This window comes from Nymphaea colorata, chromosome 6, assembly GCF_008831285.2.
Source record: "Nymphaea colorata isolate Beijing-Zhang1983 chromosome 6, ASM883128v2, whole genome shotgun sequence".
Lineage (NCBI taxonomy): Eukaryota > Viridiplantae > Streptophyta > Magnoliopsida > Nymphaeales > Nymphaeaceae > Nymphaea > Nymphaea colorata.
In genome coordinates this window covers 18,315,916-18,336,842 of record NC_045143.1, presented here as the reverse complement: position 1 = coordinate 18,336,842, position 20,927 = coordinate 18,315,916, and the positions used below count along the sequence as shown (strand labels likewise).

Genomic DNA, 20,927 nt, shown 5'->3' with positions numbered 1-20,927 from the left:
ATAGGCCTCAAATCAACCTCGGATCTAGGTGGGAGGTTCAGGACAAAATTGTATATCCTTGTATACCCTTTGTGCTTGGTACCATAAGAAATTGTCAACCCAGATTTATTTGAGTACCTCCAGCATAAATACATTTTCAAGATTGTTTATTGAATGATAGCACTACAGATCTTATTATGGTATTAGAGTAGTAGATAGAGAGTATCAACACTATTGCTACAGTTATATAAGTAGCCAATAGCTTGGCATGAACTCTCACTCTCAGTACCGGTAGGTAGAATGCTTGAGGTATGTACCGGTAGGTAAAATACTTGAGATAGCACAAGAGTCCATTCTCGTAATCAATTAAAAACAAACCTTATTATGACATTGCTGCAGTAACAGCCAAAGGGAATCTGCACTATCACTACAATTGTACTAGCTAGCAGCTAATTATAGCTAGGCATGAAGGAACTTCTGCAACCAGTAGGCAGAATGCTTCGGATGTCTTCTCAGTCCATTACTGTAGTCGATGAAGACAAGCCCAAACCTAATAGAATAGCCATCTGCCCACTCAAAATTATCAAGGAGCGACCATGCAAAATATCCCCTCACATCAACTCCTTCCCTGTCAAAATAGAAGCAGATTAAGCTGGTAACGTTGACATGTGTGTACACATTGAGATGGTATTGCAAAGACGATACTTTTAGGCATGAAAGAGTTAGCCCATGTTGGGCAAAAAAAGAAGCTAATAGGCTTCAACATGGCATAATTCACTGAGGACAAGGTATACTTAGTTAATTTAGAAAGGTTATTGCATCGTAAGATCAACAAAAAGAGTTTGAGCACTTCAAGGAAAATACACAAAGTACTTTAAGAAAGCTGTGTGTGGCAGTTAGATTGCTACGTCCTATGTTTCTTTGAATCCTACTAACTTTAGTTCGAGAATGGAATTCATTAATCCACTGTATTTCCACCTTAGCTTTCTAATTCATTAATCTATTGATGTAAATTAAAATATCAACTCATTGGTGTAATTTTTCTTCTTTTCGACTCAAAATTGGTTGCCTGTTTGACCAACCAACTTACTAGACTTCACTTTATTATTCACTTCATTGATAAAATATTTAAAAGTATACTTAGAAAGTGGTTCATGATCAATCAAGTTCTTGTTTATTAATGTAGCCAATTGCCCAAAATTTTATTAAAAAGAAGTATCAGAAATATTGATTAATAGAATGAGTGACCATGCAAAGATACTTGGTATGGCTTTTTCGCCTTTGTAAGCAGATAAAGGAAGTTGGCTTTGCTACCGTATAGACTCATGTAGGTAGTAAAGATGCCCATAATAGTATTCCACTCTCCATGGGTCCTTAAGTGATTCCATTAATGAAAGTGTGCCGTTGTTGTACTCTGAATATCCTGTAACAATGCATCCAAAAATCTCAAGACTAATAATTGAAATCAGCTATATATTACCATTTTTACAAAGCTAAAGCACTAGGGATTGAGAAAGGAGATGCACCATTTTCTGTAATGAATACTTTTGGATTATTATATTTCTCCTTGATGTACAGCAACAGATTCTTTAGTCCCTTAGGGTACATATATAGCCAAGATGAGGCTGCCTGTGGATCACCAATTAGATTTTCATAAATAACTTATGCAATTTAACCCCAAAAACATAGTAATACTTTAATTTCTTGTCTAATTCCATGTCAAAATCATAAAAATATGGCACAAATTAAATCATAGTTGAATTAGGTGTCTAAATGAACGAAGCTTATCATACTCAAGATTCAAGTGGTATCAAGATGAAGGTATACTGTTCCACTCTCATTGAACGCTAAAGGCATGGGGAAGTGGGGTTCAACTTTCATATAGGCAGTGGGTTTCCTCCCACTCATGACTCCCAAAGGAAACTCAAGACCCAAGTGGCTGCAAGAACAAACCTTCAACTAAAAAATTTAGTGGGGTTTCATCAAGAAACCTAGTTGAATATAGATAAGGAAATTTGGGACATCAAGAAAATGTCAAATACTCTAAGGGGCCATTTGGCAACAGTAAGAAACTATTACTATCTCATCAACTTCTAAAAATTGAGGTGGATTCATAGAACACTCTTACATAGTATTCAATGAATCTGTTCTAATTTTTGTGGTAGGTTTATAGGACAATAATAATTTGTTAATGTTTCCAGACTAGCGTTAAGAGTCGTCCTAATGTTGTAGGATCACTAATTAACACGATGTATATTTATCTGACATTCACTTGGCTACAGAAGATAAGGACAAGCTATCAACATTGTTTGTCCATATGTTGACATAATTTGGTCCAAATTTAAATAACTACGGCATGAATTTAAAAGAATGGTTTGTTTCTCCACATATATCCAAATTCAAATAGGTTGAGCATTGACCTTTTGAGTGGACATTGAGTCATTTTCTAAACTAAATCAAGCCAACATGGAATTATGGACTTGGGATCTAGCTTTGCAATTTTTTTCTCCAGTTAAGGTTGATGGTAAAAAATGAGGTACTCGATTGGCATGAAATAAAAACACTTGAACTCACCGGAAAACCAATAAGCTTGCCATTCCTTTCCGCTGCCATTGAAATTAATGCAAAGTTGGCACATATTAGTAGAAGATACATACAAAATATTTCTAACTAGCTACCACTCAAATAATAAGATCTCAACTTTAAAATTAAAATGACATTTGTTTTCTACAAGGCACATCTTCAAGAGCAATTATATAAAGCATATAGTAGTTCTTATCTCTCTCTCATTCACATGGATGGAAAGGACATATCAACTGGTCAAAAGAACTCATATGCATTTGTAGTCTATCAATGATGATAAACTATGATATGGGTTGAGAGTCACATAGTGGCAAAGCCCGAAAATTCTGGCTAACTAGCATAGTAAAGCATACTTGGGTCCAACAATACCACTGAATTGAGTATGTTTGAATGTATAATAGTATCTTGCTTAGACCAATAAAGAGTGCCAGGGCAATAGTTGATGCAATCAATTGAAAACCAAAAGACCAGACCAGAATAGGATTATGTATATTCTCATTGTGTTATGAGAGGGGGTCATCCGAATATATATGAATAGATATAGATGCAGATCCTAAGGTAGTTCATATGGCTGGACCTAGGACCCAAGTTCATTTAATTTTTACTTGAAAACATGCAGGCCCTATGCAGGCTTCTGTCCACATGGGCCCACATCTAGCTCTACCAATATTACCACAATAATTTTAGGAATGATGCATATACATGTGCATGTGAATTAAGTAAACAGTAAGATTAACTATTAATTACATAATAAATTTGATTAAGAGCTCTTAAGGTGTTGCATGCAAGTTATCAGTTCAAATTCAAATTATGATTTTTCATTTTATCTTCTTAAAAAGTGATTTTACACATATCATATTATAAATGGTCATCCATCAAATTTATTTGACCTATATGATCAGTATTTAATCTACAAACCAAATCACAAGGTCAAGATCCCATTAGGTTTAAAATAGAACTAACATTGTCTGCAACTAAGCAACAAAGATATCATCAATGGCCTCCATCTTAGTTTCAATAGTGACAAAGACGTCAAGGTGTTCAAGGCTTGTAAAGGTGCGAAAGAAACAATACCTTTGAGTGATAATTAAGACCTTTGATATTTCAAACTACTGTATTCATTATTCATACAAAGAACTATTTTATATATATATATATATATATATTATGATGGCTGCTCAAGCTACCAAGTCAAGTGGCTGCTTCAGGAACGTAGTTTGCATTCCTTAGACTGCCTTCCTCTATCTAGTGGGCGTTTGAGGAAACACGACCATGAAATTTTTCCATGAAGTAAGTCATGTTTGATAAAGTAATTTTTTGTTCTAAAAAGTCTCCAAATGCTTGAATGTCAATAAGACAACATGCACTAAACAAATTAGGGTCGAACATGAAATGCCACAAAACAACTTTATAGATGACTAAAATGGCTCATCTTCTTTTTTCTCATGAACAGTCTAAAGAAAAAGGAGAAAAATATTATGAATTAATGTTAGATAACTAAATTGCCCTATCTTCTTTTTCATATGGATGGCTGTGAGAAAAGGTTGTCAATAATGCCAAGATGGCTAAAATGACTTATCATCAAATTCTCGTTGTTTTTCTTCCAACTGTTTATATGAACTCAATAAATGGTCAACTATTAGATATATATAGATCAAATTGTAGGAATATATCTTCTTGTGTGTGTGTGTATATATATATATACACATAATGCACCTATACACAAGAAGATATCTTCTTGCAGCCTGAACTCCGTTAGGAATTAAAAGATATAAAACTAAATACTAAAAATTATGAAAACTGGAATAGATCTCAAGAAAATCAATGCAACAAGCAAATCGAAAAGATGCAGGATTTCTGGTCAATTCAGACCCAATACTGGCAGTACCTTGTGCTCCAAAAGTACTTGTATTCAAAGCTAGAAGTGGTTTGGCATGGATAGGGAAAATAAATCTTATCTTGGGTTGGCAAGCCGCATACAATACTTGTAGATTATGCCAACTAAATCACTAATCTTAAGCAATGTTGAGTTACACCTCTACCAATTATTTGAAGCCCTTAGGAGGTGTTTGGCAATAGTAACAGAACTAACTATTCTATGAATATGCCCCAATGATTGGGTCCAATTCATAGAACAATATAACAAAATGTTCCATAAATGTGTCTTAATTTGTGCTGCAGATTGTTGGAATAGCAACAAAATATTCTCATTGCCAAACTGCCTGTTAGGTACGACCTTAACAACTATGCACGTAGAAGCCATCTAAGCCGGCTAAGGAAATTTATTTCTACAAAACATTTTACCTATCTCTGTTGCTTTAGCACCCTTATTGTCGATTATAGTTATCTCTAATGTTGAACATTTGTAGCTAACAAATAATGAGTGGTGATGTCAAAGGACCTGGAAACTACTCTTGCTTCATGTATGACTTCCCCAAGGAAAGGGATAATTTTGAAATTTAATACCTGAAGTGTTAGCCCTCGAATCTGTGGCGTAACTAGGAGCAATGACTTTGTATCCTGCTGGATAGTTTGATGCATAGTAGGTAGTGTAATAGTTCAGTCCAAGAAAATCGAAGGACCCTTTTACAAGTTGTGTTTCCTCCTTTGTGAATCTTGGGAGGCGGCTCCCCACAAGTGACCTCATGCTCGGTGGATAATCACCCTTGGTCAATGGATCCATGAACCTGCATGCATATATAATCGCAACAAGGTCCTTAGAACCATGAAAGTTTTATTGGCATTCTTTTGGCTTGCATGTCTCTAGATAAGCAATGGCCTGAAGCTCAAGAAAATTTTCATAATCATATCAAGTTGCCACTTTGAACTTTCCGTGCACCCCTCACATTGTGCATGTGAGGGTATTTTCATCTGTCTCAAAAAAAAAAAAAAAAAAAAAAATCCCTTTCGATTTTGTCCTTACAAAGGAGAGATCTAGCTTTTCCTAGTGAATGGTGTTTTGTCATTTGGGGCCCCAAGCAACAACTTAATGTTTGGACCCGAACATAAAACTGCTTCAACATTGAGTAGGCTTTCACTGCCGCGGTCGATGCATAGCCTTGTGCATTATCATTTATTGAGGGTATGTTCATCATTTTAAAAAATGTAATTTTTAACTTTACGGCTATGTCCTTACAAGGGAGTCGCTTTTTGTTCTTGCTTTTTTTTTTGTGAAAGGGTAGTTTGGTCTTTTGCACCCAACTATTCCCTTCAATATGTGGCGCCCGCACGGCTTCTCCACCTATTTGCAAGGGAAAATGGAGAAAGATGGATATAGTTAATTACCATCCGAACATGAAATCCAGTGCCCGTTGTGCTGCCATGCGGTTGGATGCAGAAGTTGAGTATGGAATGAACCAGTTGCTCACCAATGTTATTCCTATTTCTCCCTTCTGTTCTCCCTGCTTGCAGCCATGTACATCCATCAAACAAAAAATTATATATTTGCATCTGCAGGTTCACAATGAAGAAAAAGAGTAGCCCGCCTAGAAAGTTTATATATTTGACAATCAGATGCATATAATCAGGTGACTTGCATTCACCGTAGTGAGTGTTCTACATATGTCCCAGAACTTGTCAAGTTTCCCTGCATTAAGATCCGAGCAGATTACGTGTTGGGGGTCGAACACATTAACAGAAGCACTGTTTTGGTTCTCAAAGTTACAAACATAGCCCTACTATAGGCACAAAATGCATGCATGTACAGTACAAAAAAGACTTTCCGACGAGGGACAAGATGTGAAAAGCAAAAGGTGACTTTTTGCATTTTCCTCATTTTCTCTTCCAAGAGGACAGACAACGTGCTGCACAGGGTGAGCATGCCAAGGTTTTTTTCTTAGGGGTGCTTACTGTATTTTTCAAATTTTACAAGGGCTAAATTAGTTTTCATAAGTAAAATTTTAATTTCCAAAATCTCGCCAGGTGAGTGGGGACTACTGGGATGTCAAGATTCGAATCGCATATATAATTGGCTGTATCCACTTTTTCTGAAATCTAGATATTCAGATTTGAATTTATATTCAAATTTGGATGCAGAAAAATCATAACATATCTGAATCTGAAATTCGAATCCAAATTTTAGATTAACATCCGAATTTGAATCTGATTAATGTAATCCATATTATAAAAAATGAGTATAGGATATTTAGCCAAAACTATAGCTGATCTAAATGCAAATCCATCAATATTTACTTAAATCTGAAGTAGAATCTAAATTTGATCGGATGTTATTGCTTATATCCCATTCCGATCCGATTTATTGACATCCCAAAGGCTTGTGAGTGGACAAACACATGAATACTATGTTCGACCCCAAACACGAGTCACCATGATCTACACTTACATAGGCACTCCTTAATTCCAAATTCACCCATGCATTATTTTATTTTTTATATGTTCATTCTTTATCTATTTAGTGAAAAGGAATTCCATTGGATCGGCATGAACATGATCACATGGATCCCTCATTATTATTATTATTATCATTACAAACCCATTTTTTGAAAAAGTTATATTTTTTTCATATGAGAAAACTTGAGAAAAATAAATTAAATATATATTTTCTCTTCAAGTAACAATTGAGGAAATATATATAAAAAGAAGTTTAGGTGAACGAAGAAGTGATGTCAAAGGGCCGTGTGAAATTAATTACCTGATATTTGTCCTTGTACAACTTGACTGCACTAGCATGGGAGAGCAGAAAGTTATGGGCAACAACATAGGGCTCCGTCCCTGAATTTCCGGCAGTGCAGTTCCCCAAAACCTTGGTGCACCGGCCAGGTGGGAAAGTGCCACTAACGTATCCACCGTAAGCGTATGCATATGGCTCGTTGAGTGTGATCCAATGTTTCACTCTATCTCCAAACTCTTTGAAGCATACATCCACAAAATTTGTGAAATCTTCGCTGCAAGTGATCACAATACAATTCTGTTAAACTAAAACTTTTAACTTTTTGTTGTTTTAATTTGACTCTACAAATCTTCCAACAACAAAGCTGTTACGAGACGAACTTCCTTCGTTTGTAGAGTGAAAAAGAGAAGTATTTTATCCTACGGTCCTACTTTCTAACAAAAGAACTCAAGCTGCTACCTTTCTTCCTATCTCCCATGGTATCAGGCCCGCAATAGTCTTTATTCCTTTATTAACAAAGAATAGAAGAATTGACTGTACAAATCTTCAACATGAAAATTTATAAGGATGAAACGGTTATTTTCTCAAGGTGTTCAAGGGAATCGAACCCTATTGGGAGCCATATTGAATAGTAAACCCTAATATGACATTGTGCCCTTGCAAGAAGTTGGACAGCTACAAATTTTTGAGTGAAGGACACTAATTTAAAAAATGATGAACCTTTCAAAATATACATCAAAATGATTGAGGGGCACCATATATAAATAAAGAAACACTTGATAGGCACCTTGTACATAAATATGCAAGTGTTTGGAGTTAATATGTAAATAAAAAATTGCAAGTTTGTGTGAGCAAACTGTCTGCACAGCACATATGTGGGTTCCCCTTCACTGAAGCCACGTGCCATCTGATGGGGCCGTTGTAGATCAAGTTTTGGAATATTAGAAGTATTTCTTAGGGCCCGTTTGATGGCCACAAACAAAAGTTCATGAACAAAAATCAAATGGATTCAAACCCATCGATTGGTTATTAAGAAGTAAATGTTCATGGATAAAATTTTTTTGTCCTATGACGGGCGGGGATTAAAATCTCTGAAATAACGTCCACCGTGTGATGGAACTGGATAAAAATCCATATGGAAAAAAAAAAAAAAAGTGGCAAAATGGAATGTCCAAAATCCAAGAGCTAACGCGGCAACAATTTCGCTAACTGATCAAATTCCATCGCCCCAGCCAAACCCTCGCAAATCCTCCATTACTTTCTCACTCAGTCACGCAGTCATGGAATTTGAACAATGACTAGCTACTTCTGTGGAAATCAATGCTCATCCTACTATGTATATAGTACGATTTGCTTATCTATAGATCTTTTATGAATTCATTAATTTCAAAATGAACTATATGCATGTGTTTCTTTTAGCTCATATGTGATTTCTTATAGACCAGTAGACAGACTCAAAAGCCAACTTGACAATCAAAGAAAAAACAAAAAAATATTGGGTCATTAAGTTCATGATTCTTTAATCCAAATCCTTAGGCTGCTTTCATATACGGCAAGATTGTTTTGGGTGAATAGGAGGAGCTTCCCCATTGCTCGAATGAGAGCTGAAACGCCGAAGGAATCTGGATTTTTTTGGTTAAGGGCCACTTGATGGTGTGGGTACCATATATGATTTTGAGTCATCTCGACCTAAATTTGAATCGTCTTAACGAAATTTTTGATGGGCTGGTGTGAGCTTACCACCACCAGGTGAGCAAACATGCCCTGGCAAAACTAATGATTTATGTATGGACTCGAGTGGGTGTGAGCAAATTGGGTTCAGTCGAGGCTTATCATCTCCACATCAGATTAGCACACTCACATGATTTGTTTGCTCAGAAATCCGCCATACTCGCTTTCTAGGGCTTGAGGAAGATCCCAGTGGAAAAGAGTGACGAATGGCTTCAAACCTGCACAAAATTAGAAAGAACATGCTTCTGTAGATATAGCCAAAACTAATTAGGTTGTATATCTTTATGTGAGGAAAACAGTTCAAGAAAAATGCTGGTTTTCCAATAACTTTTATTAGTATAATGGAATCAAATTTGAGTTATATTGTTATTGCCATTTATATATTACTCATAATATTGGTAGTATAATTTCTAGAAATTAAGACGAACCTTGATTTCTGTTTTGTTAAATAGTTGACAGTCAAGATGTGGGGCGCCTATCTTCCAGCGGATTTGAAAAGGAAATAGTTGATAGTCTCATATTTAATGAACTTTTTTTTTTTGCTAATTATATATGTAAATGGGGTCTATATCTCAAAACATAGGATTCCAAAAAAAGTGATTTTTTTTTTATATACGTATGTAAGTATGATTTTATTAGAGATATCTAAAAATCGATGATCTTGCCTTTATGGAAGAAAAAAATTCATCTACACATGAAAAATCAGGTTTCTTACATTCCTACAATTTTTACTTAGTATTTCGAGTACATCCGTTTTGCATAGAGAGAGAGAGAGAGAGAGAGAGAGAGAGTGACCTTTGGACAGAAGTTCGTTAATGAGATTGTTGTAGTAGGCAATTCCCACTTTGTTGATTCCTCCACTTACTTTGCCAGCTTTGTACAATAAAACAACAACGGAAGCAAATAAGCAGCCAATTTGCAAGATTGTATGTGATATTACTAATGCCAAACAACTAGCATGCCCTTTAGAGACAGATAAGCGAGTGATTAATTTCCTAAATTTCTTACTTATATCTCAATACCTTTACTTATTTACACATAAGTTGCCCCTTGGGGACCATTTGGCATTATGAACAACTAGCGTTAGAACTTCGTATATACTAAAAAATTATGGGTTTTTTAGTACACCAAGTTCTAATGTTGTAAACATTCATTCATTGATTGGTATGGGGATGGGAGTCCTCTCTCCCAGCTGGGTTGCAGTGGAGGTTCTAATATATATTGTAAATCAATATGTCTCTAATAAGTCTCTATGGTTTAACTTTTCTTCCCCTTACACGTTGTAAAGCTGAATAATATCATTCAAAAGTTTTCATTTTCAAAAATCTAAATTGTAAATTATATTTATGAATTTATGATCCATTATAAAACAAATTAGTTTGAGATAAAGAACATCGGGGCACATGAAAATTGGGGTTATAGCATTCAATCATGAAGCAAATAGAAAATAGGTCTACCTAGAAGATGAATAGGGGTGTCAATGGATCATATTCAAATCAGATATGTTATTACATCCGTTTTGTATCTTTACGTACTCAGATTTGAAAAGTCGCATCTGAATCTGAATCTAAATCGAAAATTCGATTTCACAATCTGAATTTTATGTTGCAATCATTTCGGAAACTGAATCCAAATTTTGAACCTAATCTGGCCAATTTTCAAAATGCAAGAGTTTTGGATATATGATATTTATTTAAAACTAAATTTGAACTGAATCTGAATACAATCAGATATTTATATATATCTGAATCTGGATCCAGTCGGTTGTCATTTCTTAAGTTTGAATCCAATCAAATTTCTATTAAATGGATATTTAATTTTTCTTGTTGATATTTGATTTTTGCGGATGGATTCCCTCCGATAACAGATCCAAATCAAATATATTCCCATCCCTAAAGATGAGATAAGAACACCATCCTAAAAGGGGCGGACAATAGAAAAAGATAGCTAGCAACCAAGTTTGTAGCTAGGTAGTGGCCCATCTTAAATGCTAGACCACAATGACTTCAAGGAATAGGACGTTTACTCTCCTTTTTTTTTTTTTTTTTTTTTTTTTTTGCGGGACACAAACATTTTTAGCATTAACTTTCATAGCAGTTGGAACAATAATAACTTCAAACATTGAAGTAAAAAACTTGAAGTCATTTCTAACCATTCAATCGCTAATCAATTAAACCAAGTCTTAACTCCTTGTGGGTGAATAATTTCTTGAAAGCAGTAGGCATAGAAAAAGTAATTAGAAAATATTGTACATAAGCAGTGGCCTATCACAAATATAATGTACAAATGAGTTCAAGCAGTGGGCACTTATTTATAAAGTGCGCAAAACTTGCGGCTGAAGATTACGCATATAATAATCCTGGAAATTTTGGGCCGTATGATTTCATTTTCAGTAAAGGTAAAAGTAGTGGGTATGACATCTTGTCCTTGGCGGATACTAAAAGTAAGTAGAAGAAGGAGTCCAAAACAGGTCACTTGAAACATTAGCTGACGTCTATATCTGCGTCCACTTCAATAAGAAGAGAAAGAAAAATAAAGTTTTTTGGAATTAAATTTTTGTAGAAAAGTAATTAAATATAACGGGATATGTAGAAGCCTATGAAGTATTTGGCTGAACAAATCCAATCTTATTGCCAAGGGTATTAAAGTATGCAAGGAGGTGTTTGATAGTCCCAGATTTAAAATCTTCAGAATTAGAGAACCTTGGATATAATATCTGACTTCTCCCTTTGATATGAAATCCAACCCTTTTTCAATATAAATAACTAAAGTAAGGATTTTAAGTGCTAATCTTATGTTCGATCTAAGATTCTTAGTTTAATGAACTATGGGTTTTATAATTGATCTTTTGAAATATCAGAAAAAGACATGCCACGTCAGATCAGTGTATTTCAAACCTAAAGTAATCAAACATCTCCCAAAATATTCAACCATCTATAAGCACGAAGCAGATTTTCATGTATCTTTAGTAGCGCAACTACCAGTGGCAGTAATGTCAACTCAAGGAATAGGAGAAGCGATCATAAGGTACATCCATTTTCACCATGTTTACTGCTCTTTCTCATGCCTGCGAACCTCGCAAGTTTCGGTGGAAGTCGAACTTACCATCGATTGTGTGGGAACTATGTAGCACATGACAAGGTCAGACAGCTACAAAATGATCAATGTTATTGAACAGTTAGCATGTTATATATATGAGTGATTTATTTAAAATCCTTTGTAACACGAATTTATAAGAGCTTTGGTTTTTGTAAAGTCTGGTATCTACAAATCAATATATATATATATATATATATATATTATATATATACAAATCAATATATATATATATAGCATTTTATATATATGAGTGATTTATTTAAAATCCTTTGTAACACGAATTTATAAGAGCTTTGGTTTTTGTAAAGTCTGGTATCTACAATATAATATATATATATATATATATATATATATAATGTTGTTCGTGCATGTCATCTTTCATCGCCCCATCCACAACCTCAAATTTGATGTTTTGGCTTTATAGAGAGGATTCTGCTTTTACGTAGTGGCAAAATGTGGTATTTATTTGTTCAGTGAATCTCACATTCTAAGGGGCCTTTGATTCCCTTGAAATTAATAAAATTTTAGAATAATTTTTCTTATTCTTTTAAAAGACAATTGTGCTATTAAAATAAAAAATTTTAATTCTAGAATTATAAACTCATGATCTCATCCTAAAAAGTGATTAATTATGATTTTAGCATTATGAAGTTTTTCATCTCTTTTTGGAGCACACCTTAATTCGAGCATTCTAAAATTTTAATTCTCCTTTCATCAAACAGGTTATTCTTAATTCTAAAATCAAAAGGAAAATTTAAACTGAAAAGTGAAATTTTCATTCGCAAATTCAAGTGAAATTTTGATCCCTCTTAAGCTAGAAACTGACCACTCCAAGTAGGCCTTTGCAAAGTAGAAATCTTTTTGACTTGACCAACTGAAGCCTATAGATTCGTGTGACGCAGTTTTGGCACTATTTTATTGATTCAACATCCTGTCCATTTTGATTGGGCCCAAGTAGAGTAGACAAGAAGCGCGCCAGCAAAACCAGTAGTATTTGGAGCAAAGCCCGGCAAAATATGCCAAACAAAAGGTCCCTGCAAAAAGCCGGCCTTTTTTTTTTAATTTGTTTATTTCTCTTCCAAGCTGGTAGACGTGATTCTCAATCCACGTTCACCAAGAAACATATTCTAACTCAGATTACATTACATTATTAAAGACGGTAATTTTTTGTTTTCTTAATCTTTGAATTTTTACGCAGACAAAGCCTAAGGAAAAATGTATATTTGCCAGTAAAAAAAATGTATACTTGTCATAGTAGCAGACCTAATATATTTTGAATAGACCCACCAGTTTGACATAGCTAGTCTGGCAAACAAGCAGCTATAAGATGGGCTGCTTGTTTGGTTTTCGTGGGTGCTACATTTTTGAACTATGTAAAGTGAAATAGTAACACTCAAGTTAAATGGTGTATTGTATCCATGTAGATCTCAATGCAACCTTACACTATCAACAAGCCCAAGGAACAGTGACGGAGCTAATTCTAACTGAGGGGCATTGATCGATCTTATTATTACAGTTGATTGGGTGTATGTAGAGCTATAAGGCATTGACATATGGGTCTGGTGCAGGTACCTTATATGACTAGGCCTAAGTCTAAATAAAAATTTTATAAAAGATTACACAGAGGCTAAGGTGCACATGGAATAAAAGAGCTTTGAAGGACAGCCTGACAAAACATGGCCAGTACACATGGTCACCAGTTATGATTTGACTTTTATAAGCTTGTTGTCAAACTCCAGTCATGGTAAAGTATTATCAAATTTGCGTGCTTCAAGTTGAAGTTAGTTCAGTTTGGGTTTAATACAGGAACTTTAGCGCTTAGAGTTCAAGCTCTAACACAATCGATTGAGTCTACCACTAGTTGGGCCAGCTCAATCTCTACTCAGCTTTCGTACTACCCTAGACTCACTATGCTGATGAAAAAAAAAGCCTGATTTACCATACCACTAATGAGGCTCAGGCCAATATCCTCCAGTTGTATCGTGAACACCACCAGGTCCGTCGAAAAAGTTTCTTTTTGGCAGGAGAGCAAGAGCCTCAAAATTTTTTTCTTGGAAAAGCCAACAGAGTCTAGACATTTTCTCTTTTTCAAAAATATTTTAAAGGTTGTTTTGATAAAAGGCCATTGTATTCTTTTTATAAAAAAAACTGAGGCCGTTGCCGTTCTGCCCAAATGGCTAAGAAAGTTATCAACTATATGCTTTTGGGAAGTTGTTGGTTCCAGTGTCTGTCAATTTTTCCGGTGATTTTTTATTAGATTACGACTGATTCATCATGAGGTAACATTTAAAAAATAGTGCTTTTGTTTGTGTCGCTTCTATCTGTTAGCTTTTAGTTTTTTTAAATGTATGAACATGCGATATGCCTATTACAATATATGTTTTTGCCTAGAGATTATAACAAGAGAAGGAATCGGATACTGACAACATGGATTCAAAGGTAAACTTAAACCGATGCAAGCGCCTTTCTTGGGATCATTACAAAGAATTTATTATTTAGAGATAGCGTACGTACTAGGCAGAATTCTGCTCCAGGATATTGAAAAGCGGTAGGCGTCCAATCCCAAGTATTTCATGAGCCTTACGTCCTCCTGAAACTCACCAGAAGCACTTGTATGACAAACGCGATTACAGAATTCCTTTAAACATCACCAACTTCTGCTTTTTCATTCAGTAACTAGAAAAGATGGTGACTGCTCGGGAAAATTCGTCCCGCTTACTTTTTCCTAGCTCTAACTGTGGCATATATAAGTCCAGCAAGTAATTCCAACTTCGTCAGAATGTCGAGAAGAATTCTGCTTAATTAAGCAGTTGATCCATTAATAATATGGTTATATTTTGGTTTTTCATTCTGTACACCAAACGTTGATGGCTAGGAAATTAATGCTAAAATTAAGTTTAGACAATTCGAACCTTGTAACGATGATATTGATCTACAGCTACATCACCATTCCCACCTCCTTTGATTTTGTCTGCAGCATGCACACGAGTTAGCTTCTTTATGATCAGAAAAATAATCTATTTATTACAAGTTTATCGAAAGGGAAAAGGAATTTATAAATAGGAAGAAGCACGTAGCGGCGTATTCAAGGATGCTATGTGGATCAATGCGCTTGGGAATACTGCTCTTACTTGGATACTGATGAGTAAAGATGTCCCAAATGCTAGGCCCTCTCCCGCCTTCGTTTGCAGCACCTTCGTACTGCATGCAGAAGCAACCATTAAGTTTCTCTCCTTTAGTAGCAAAGAGATGTGCTTATAATTTCAACGAGAACAAGGTTCCTAATAAGCTAGTGGTCGAGAAATTAACCTGGTAGGATGAAGATGCGGTGCCAAAAACGAAGCCAGGGGGGAAGCTCTTCCTGCCAAGTGAAGAAACGACTACAGCGTCCTCAGTTAAAACGGGATCCGCGCATAGCAATGAAAAGCAGCAGCAGCAGAAGAAGATGAACAGAGAGAAGCTGGTAGCCATTTTAGGAACATGTTGTAGAAAACCGGTGTTTCGTATTGATTTATAGCCTTCTCCGGTAGATGGTAGCAGTAAATGGTTACGCCACGCTTTCCAGCCAGACATCTGTGACGGTCAAGATACCTATCAGACAACTCTTAGGTCTCATTTTTTTTTTTTTTCCCTTTTCTTTTGTTTCGGCTGAAGGACAACTTCCTCATCTAAAATATGAGAAATGCTAAAAATAAAGGATGAAAAAGAAATATGCACTTCCTGACAAAAATAAAATCGTCCCAATGGAAATACTCGTGAGAACAGCCAGTACATCAAAAATCAAATTGAAAAGCTTCTATTAAGCCATTACAAATATATACCTCCATGAGTTACAACCTTATTCAAGGAGAAAGAGTACTTTCCTTCCATCCATGTAATCCATGACCATCAATAAATTCGTCAGAGCACCATCTCGTCATCTACAAGGAACGCCGTGCAATTGGGTGCGTGACGTCATGAATGTAGATATCTCCCCTAAGTTTCAAAAAGTAAAAAAATTACCTTATCAAACTTGAAAAAATTTTCATTTGGACTTGATCGGGACAACAAAACTATATACATTAAAATTCAATATTATATCTGTGGCACAGATGAGTCCAGCTTCTATTTAGCTGGATCTTGCCGTCTCTTTTTGAACCAGTCCATAGTTACTGAAACATGAATAATGAATCATCTGATAATCTTTTGCACTACGTCTTATTCTGCTCAGTCATGTGCCCTAATAATTCAATTAAAAGGAAATTCGTCGAAATAAAGATGCAATAATGTTTCTTTTGTAGGTGCTGCCACCTTATATGACACCTGAATATGAAAGCATTCCAATACAAATCCTCTAGCTAGGAACCCTTCTATAGCAGGTTGGATAGGAATCATATGGGCTGTTGCAGATTTTATGGAGATTGAATGGTAGATACTATGTTAAAAAAAAAATAGAAATCAAGCAATATTTTGATCTTTTCAAGGGAGACCAAAAACCCCTCAAAGAAAACAAAGGGATCTCCATTAAGGCAACTTCTTTATCTCCTTGTATGTACAGTATTTTAGTCTTTTGAAAATACAACGTGCTTTGTATTTTTTTAAGGTTATATTCCATCATCCGATCTCCCTTCGCAGCTTCGGTGGCCCATATTATTCACACTCTGTCTAGCATGTAAGAGTTTGATGGCTACCTGTTTCCATATATATATATATATATATATATATATATATATATACATACATACATATATGTGTATATGAAGAGGTTTCATTTCCTTATAGGAAATAGTTTTGAAGCTCTTCGGTATTCTAAGTTCACCATTTGCTGTTCTGCTAGATTTGGTCTGTTAAAGAGCTTTGAGCATTAATCCACTCGAGGTGGATCAATTTCATGCTTTTCACTAGCGCTATTTGCTTGCCAGAGCTTGTGCATTCTCTCATTATGTCCAACTGTTATGTATTTCTTTCCACTCAAGAGGTCTGTTAAATTCAACTGTTATGCATTTCTTTCTTCGTCCCTTTTGAGATAGGTATGAGACGCCTTATCAGAAGTTCATGAGGTTCATTTCGTTTGAAGATCAAATTTGTATTTTCTAAAATTCCCTGGGGATGGTTGTTACATGTACTTTAATTGCTCAATAACTACGTACATGACCAATTAATGTAATAAGTATGATGTTTTATTCCGATCCATATTAATATGCATTAAACACAAGTACCCAATAAACAACTAATTTCAACTGGTAATTAAAAGCTATTTTCAGGTCGTTCTAACTTAATGGTTCTCCGCAAGTTATCCTACTGGGCATGGATAAGCATCAATTGACTTAAAGACATCGAAGAAGAATTATGAGTCCTGGGATTTCTTGAATGCTTATATTCTCTCCTTTCTTATCTTGAGGGTTAGCTTCCCTTTAAGTTTGGGAACTTGTGGCCTTCCTTTTGAAAGACGGAAACATGTAGCTAGTCCTCCTACATTTGAAAATTTATAGGGAAAAAATAGAGAATGTCATTTAGTGATTCCTCAAATTCTCGGCATCCATATCTTGATGGGAAGCTACACTGCATCACTTGACTTGATCGCTTGCTTTTCAGTCGTTAACAAGCACTCTTACTCGGTCTGTTGACCTATAATTCACATATTATTCTTGCTTATATTTATCATGAAAGCTGCCAAGTAAGGGCTAGGAGAGCTCTCGTGTGCTTGATTCCATAAAAAATCTAATGTACTAATAATTTCCTTAAGCAAACATGAAATGGTAGATATTGATAAAGGAACATGAAACACCTTTTGCCTTCAACTCTCTACCTAAAAAGTAGAGTGCAGGCTATAATAGCACCCTAGCGGTAACGTTTTGTATGTTAGGCTCCTAAAATGAGACTGCAAGTTACAAACCCGAAATGACACAAATACGATTGATTGTAAAACAGAAGACTCCCCCATTATAAGGGTAAATATGAAATTCAAAACGATGACTTATAGAAAAAGGAAAAAAACCACTCTACTGAAAATGGCAGAACAATGGTTCCTATGTTAATCCTCTCACTTATAAATCTCTCTCTCTCTCTCTTTCTCTTTCTCTCTCTTTCTTTTTGTATTTAGGGGACCTCTTGTCCCCAGATTTTGTTATATATTTCCATTTTATCGGCTCTCTCTTTTTTTTTCTCTCTCTCTCTCTCTCTCTCTCTCTATAGCTCTCTGTGACAATATTAGAAAACATTAAGTTCTCAAGTGAATATGATCAATGTAGATCGTGACGGAACCCCATCAACATTTTTTTAGGTTAATTTGAATTTACTTTTGTTGGTCACGACCTGTGACGGTTCTTTTCAGCAAAAAAGCTATTTCTTGCCTTGCGTGTGTTCCCGTGCACAGGTATATTAACAAAGTCCGTCCGGACCAACCTGATATTCATCTTAATTTAACCAATTGAAGAACCATGTTTCGGTGTAGACTGGTCGAGGCCACATGACTTCCCAAAAGTACAAATAACTTCAGAGTGATTCCTAAAAAGTCACCATCCTAGTTTTATTATAACCCAAGTACTCTTAATTTCAAGTGCTTCTGCATTATTTTAAAAATAGTACCGACCAACCAAAAGATGTTAAATCGCTTCAGCAGCAGTATCAGCACTACTTGTCTATGTACGAGAGCAAAAGCAGATTGTCAAAGTCAAGTAAGATGGGCACACGCAAATTAAAAATTACTTACTGGTAAGGATCTATATATGTATTTGAAAAACAAGACTTCATAGATTGACGGCTATATGAATGCCAGCAGCTTACTTGTTCTAGCAATCTTCCGATACGGATTAGTTTGTCAATCCATCAAAAATGGGCAAACATTTTCCATTAGAAGCAAAATAAAAATCTTATTGCAGTACCTTTTCATCAATTAATAGTCACCTGTTTGATGAACACATTGGCAAGATGATTCTCAAATTCATGAATTATGCTATCAAGACATATACAAATGAGTCTTGACCTTTCAAAACAGTCTTCATCTTTCAAGAAGAATCAGTCCTGACCTTTAAAGAAAGTATTTATCTTTTTGGTAAGGTAAGTACTGATTTCAAGACAGTCTTGACCTTTCAAGAAGAATCGACCTTTCAAGACAGTCTTTATCTTTTTGGTAATGTCAGTCCTGACCTTTAAATACAGTAAATCTGAGATTCTCAAGGATTTTGGCATTCTCTTGACCACTGGGTGGATGACTCAATGTTGGAAGATGACTTTCCATCTTGTCATCTGGCAACTGTGGACCATCCGCAACAGGTGTGTGTTCCAAGAAGAGTGTGACAAGAATTTTTTAAAGGAAAGCAATACTTCAATTTGTTGCACCTGCTTGCATGAAATTTTGGACCTTTTGCAAGATAAATTTCACTTCTACGATCGGGTCAGCCAAACTTCTTGTTGCTGCTTTAGCTGTAGAATGGCGGGAGTACCCCTTTTAAATTGGTTGAGGACTTATAAACCCTAATTTGTTTCCTTTTTTTCGTGGGTTCCTGTTGCTCGCTAGATTGGTACCTGGTTTTGTGCTTCCTTTGTCCAGTACTTCGTCCACTCTGGTTGGATCAAAATTTAAGAACTTATTTCTCAATTTCATGATTGATGTCCCTCCTATAAAGTAAAGCCTCACAAAGACTTGATTGGTTCCAGTGCTCGAACTTTGCAATTTTTCCTTTTAAGTATTGGGCGACATGATCACCTGATAGAGTACATCATAGTTCTTTCTTTTCTTTTCTTTTTTTCCCAAATTCATGACCACATTCTCTGCCTCCAAAAGCGGGAAGCAGCAATCACTTGCAATAGGTCGGGCTTCCACATTGCTCCATCATAATCTGTTAACCAAACGTTTTCAAATTATTCCACGAATCAAACGCTGTTTCCTCTACCACAAGTATAAAGTGTTTGGTAGCTAGAGAGAGATGTAGGTGGGAGCCATTAGGCACCTATTTATTAAGTGGGTTGGATGAAGTTAGGAAGCCAGTAGATGTAGTACTAGTCTACCACCATGACGTTTATAGATCAATTACGTGCGTCCAAACCCAACTGGGCTCAATTTCCAACCTTGGCTAGTGATATTTCACCCAATTGGTTGCATCATCTACATATGCGTCACTAAGAACTAGATGTGACTCATTAGCAACCTTTCACTTCGCCAACTAAAAGTAGAGAAAAAAGCCCAATTCGAGTTTTACAAGGATGTGCAAGGTCTTCTGTTTTAATTATAAAATAAAAAATGTCATTGATATGTATATGAGTGATGTAGTCCGATTGATATGAAGCAAGGAATCTGGTTCAATAAATTAAGCGATGCATAAGTTTAGAATAGGTCTAAATCAAATGCAGGCTGATGCTGGTTCCACCAACTGCTTATCAGGCTGCAAGCTACCACCGGGATCTCAAAGTGCCTATGCTATTTGAAGAAGAGCAACAGTTCACCTCGTTGCTATGGCGCCTTCTGAAGTAAGCAACATTTCTTCAACTTTTCTTGTGCTCTTAAGATTTGAACACAGGCCAACAGCCACTTGAAAATTTCGAATATTTCATTCTGCCCTGTTTTTACATTTTTCGCTGTTATTGGCAGTTCTTTACTGCCCATTCTTCTGTTGTAAACCATCATGTTCTTAATTTATAATTCCTTTTTCTTTAGTCTGGTGATTGGTCTTTCTGACCTTTTATGATCAATCAAATGCCATAATTATATATATCGTATCCACTTCATTGACCAAATATTAAGGACCTCCAAATAGAGGTACTTGACTAATCAAGGTTTTGTTTTATTCAATCTACAAAATTTCCATTACAAAAAATTAAAGCAATCACTAATTCAGATATTTTATTTAAAGAAGGCTTTGGAGATACAGATGAACACTAAAGAAAGGGAAGTATAAAAAATCTATTTCACTTGGGTTTGGCTAAT

The 20,927-nt window shown here is 35.5% G+C and overlaps 2 protein-coding genes across 3 annotated transcripts in view; both read right to left on the bottom strand.

Moving 5' to 3' along the window:
* Positions 1 to 14,980, bottom strand: part of LOC116255773 (beta-glucosidase 12-like) — a 72,729-nt gene extending 57,749 nt beyond the window's left edge. Inside the window, exon 1 of the mRNA XM_050078215.1 lies at positions 14,935 to 14,980. The gene's annotated coding sequence lies outside the window, so the exon portion shown is untranslated. The remainder of the gene's footprint in view (positions 1 to 14,934) is intronic.
* LOC116255826 (beta-glucosidase 12-like) lies at positions 232 to 15,391 on the bottom strand. Of its 2 annotated transcripts, XM_031631865.2 has the most exons (13): positions 15,332 to 15,391; positions 15,154 to 15,223; positions 14,935 to 14,993; positions 14,537 to 14,612; positions 9,719 to 9,796; positions 9,054 to 9,141; positions 7,214 to 7,466; positions 5,848 to 5,963; positions 5,029 to 5,249; positions 2,554 to 2,585; positions 1,506 to 1,608; positions 1,294 to 1,402; positions 232 to 607 (listed from the first exon to the last, which is right to left on the bottom strand). In XM_031631865.2, exons 4-13 carry the CDS (start codon positions 14,595 to 14,597, stop codon positions 439 to 441), a joined length of 1,230 nt encoding a protein of 409 aa, XP_031487725.1. In that variant the 5' UTR covers positions 14,598 to 14,612; positions 14,935 to 14,993; positions 15,154 to 15,223; positions 15,332 to 15,391; the 3' UTR covers positions 232 to 438. The 2 variants fall into 2 exon arrangements, with proteins under 2 accessions (XP_031487725.1, XP_049934173.1); XM_050078216.1 differs by lacking the exon at positions 15,332 to 15,391 and having other exon boundaries at positions 15,154 to 15,229.
* Positions 15,392 to 20,927: the final 5,536 nt, after the last annotated feature.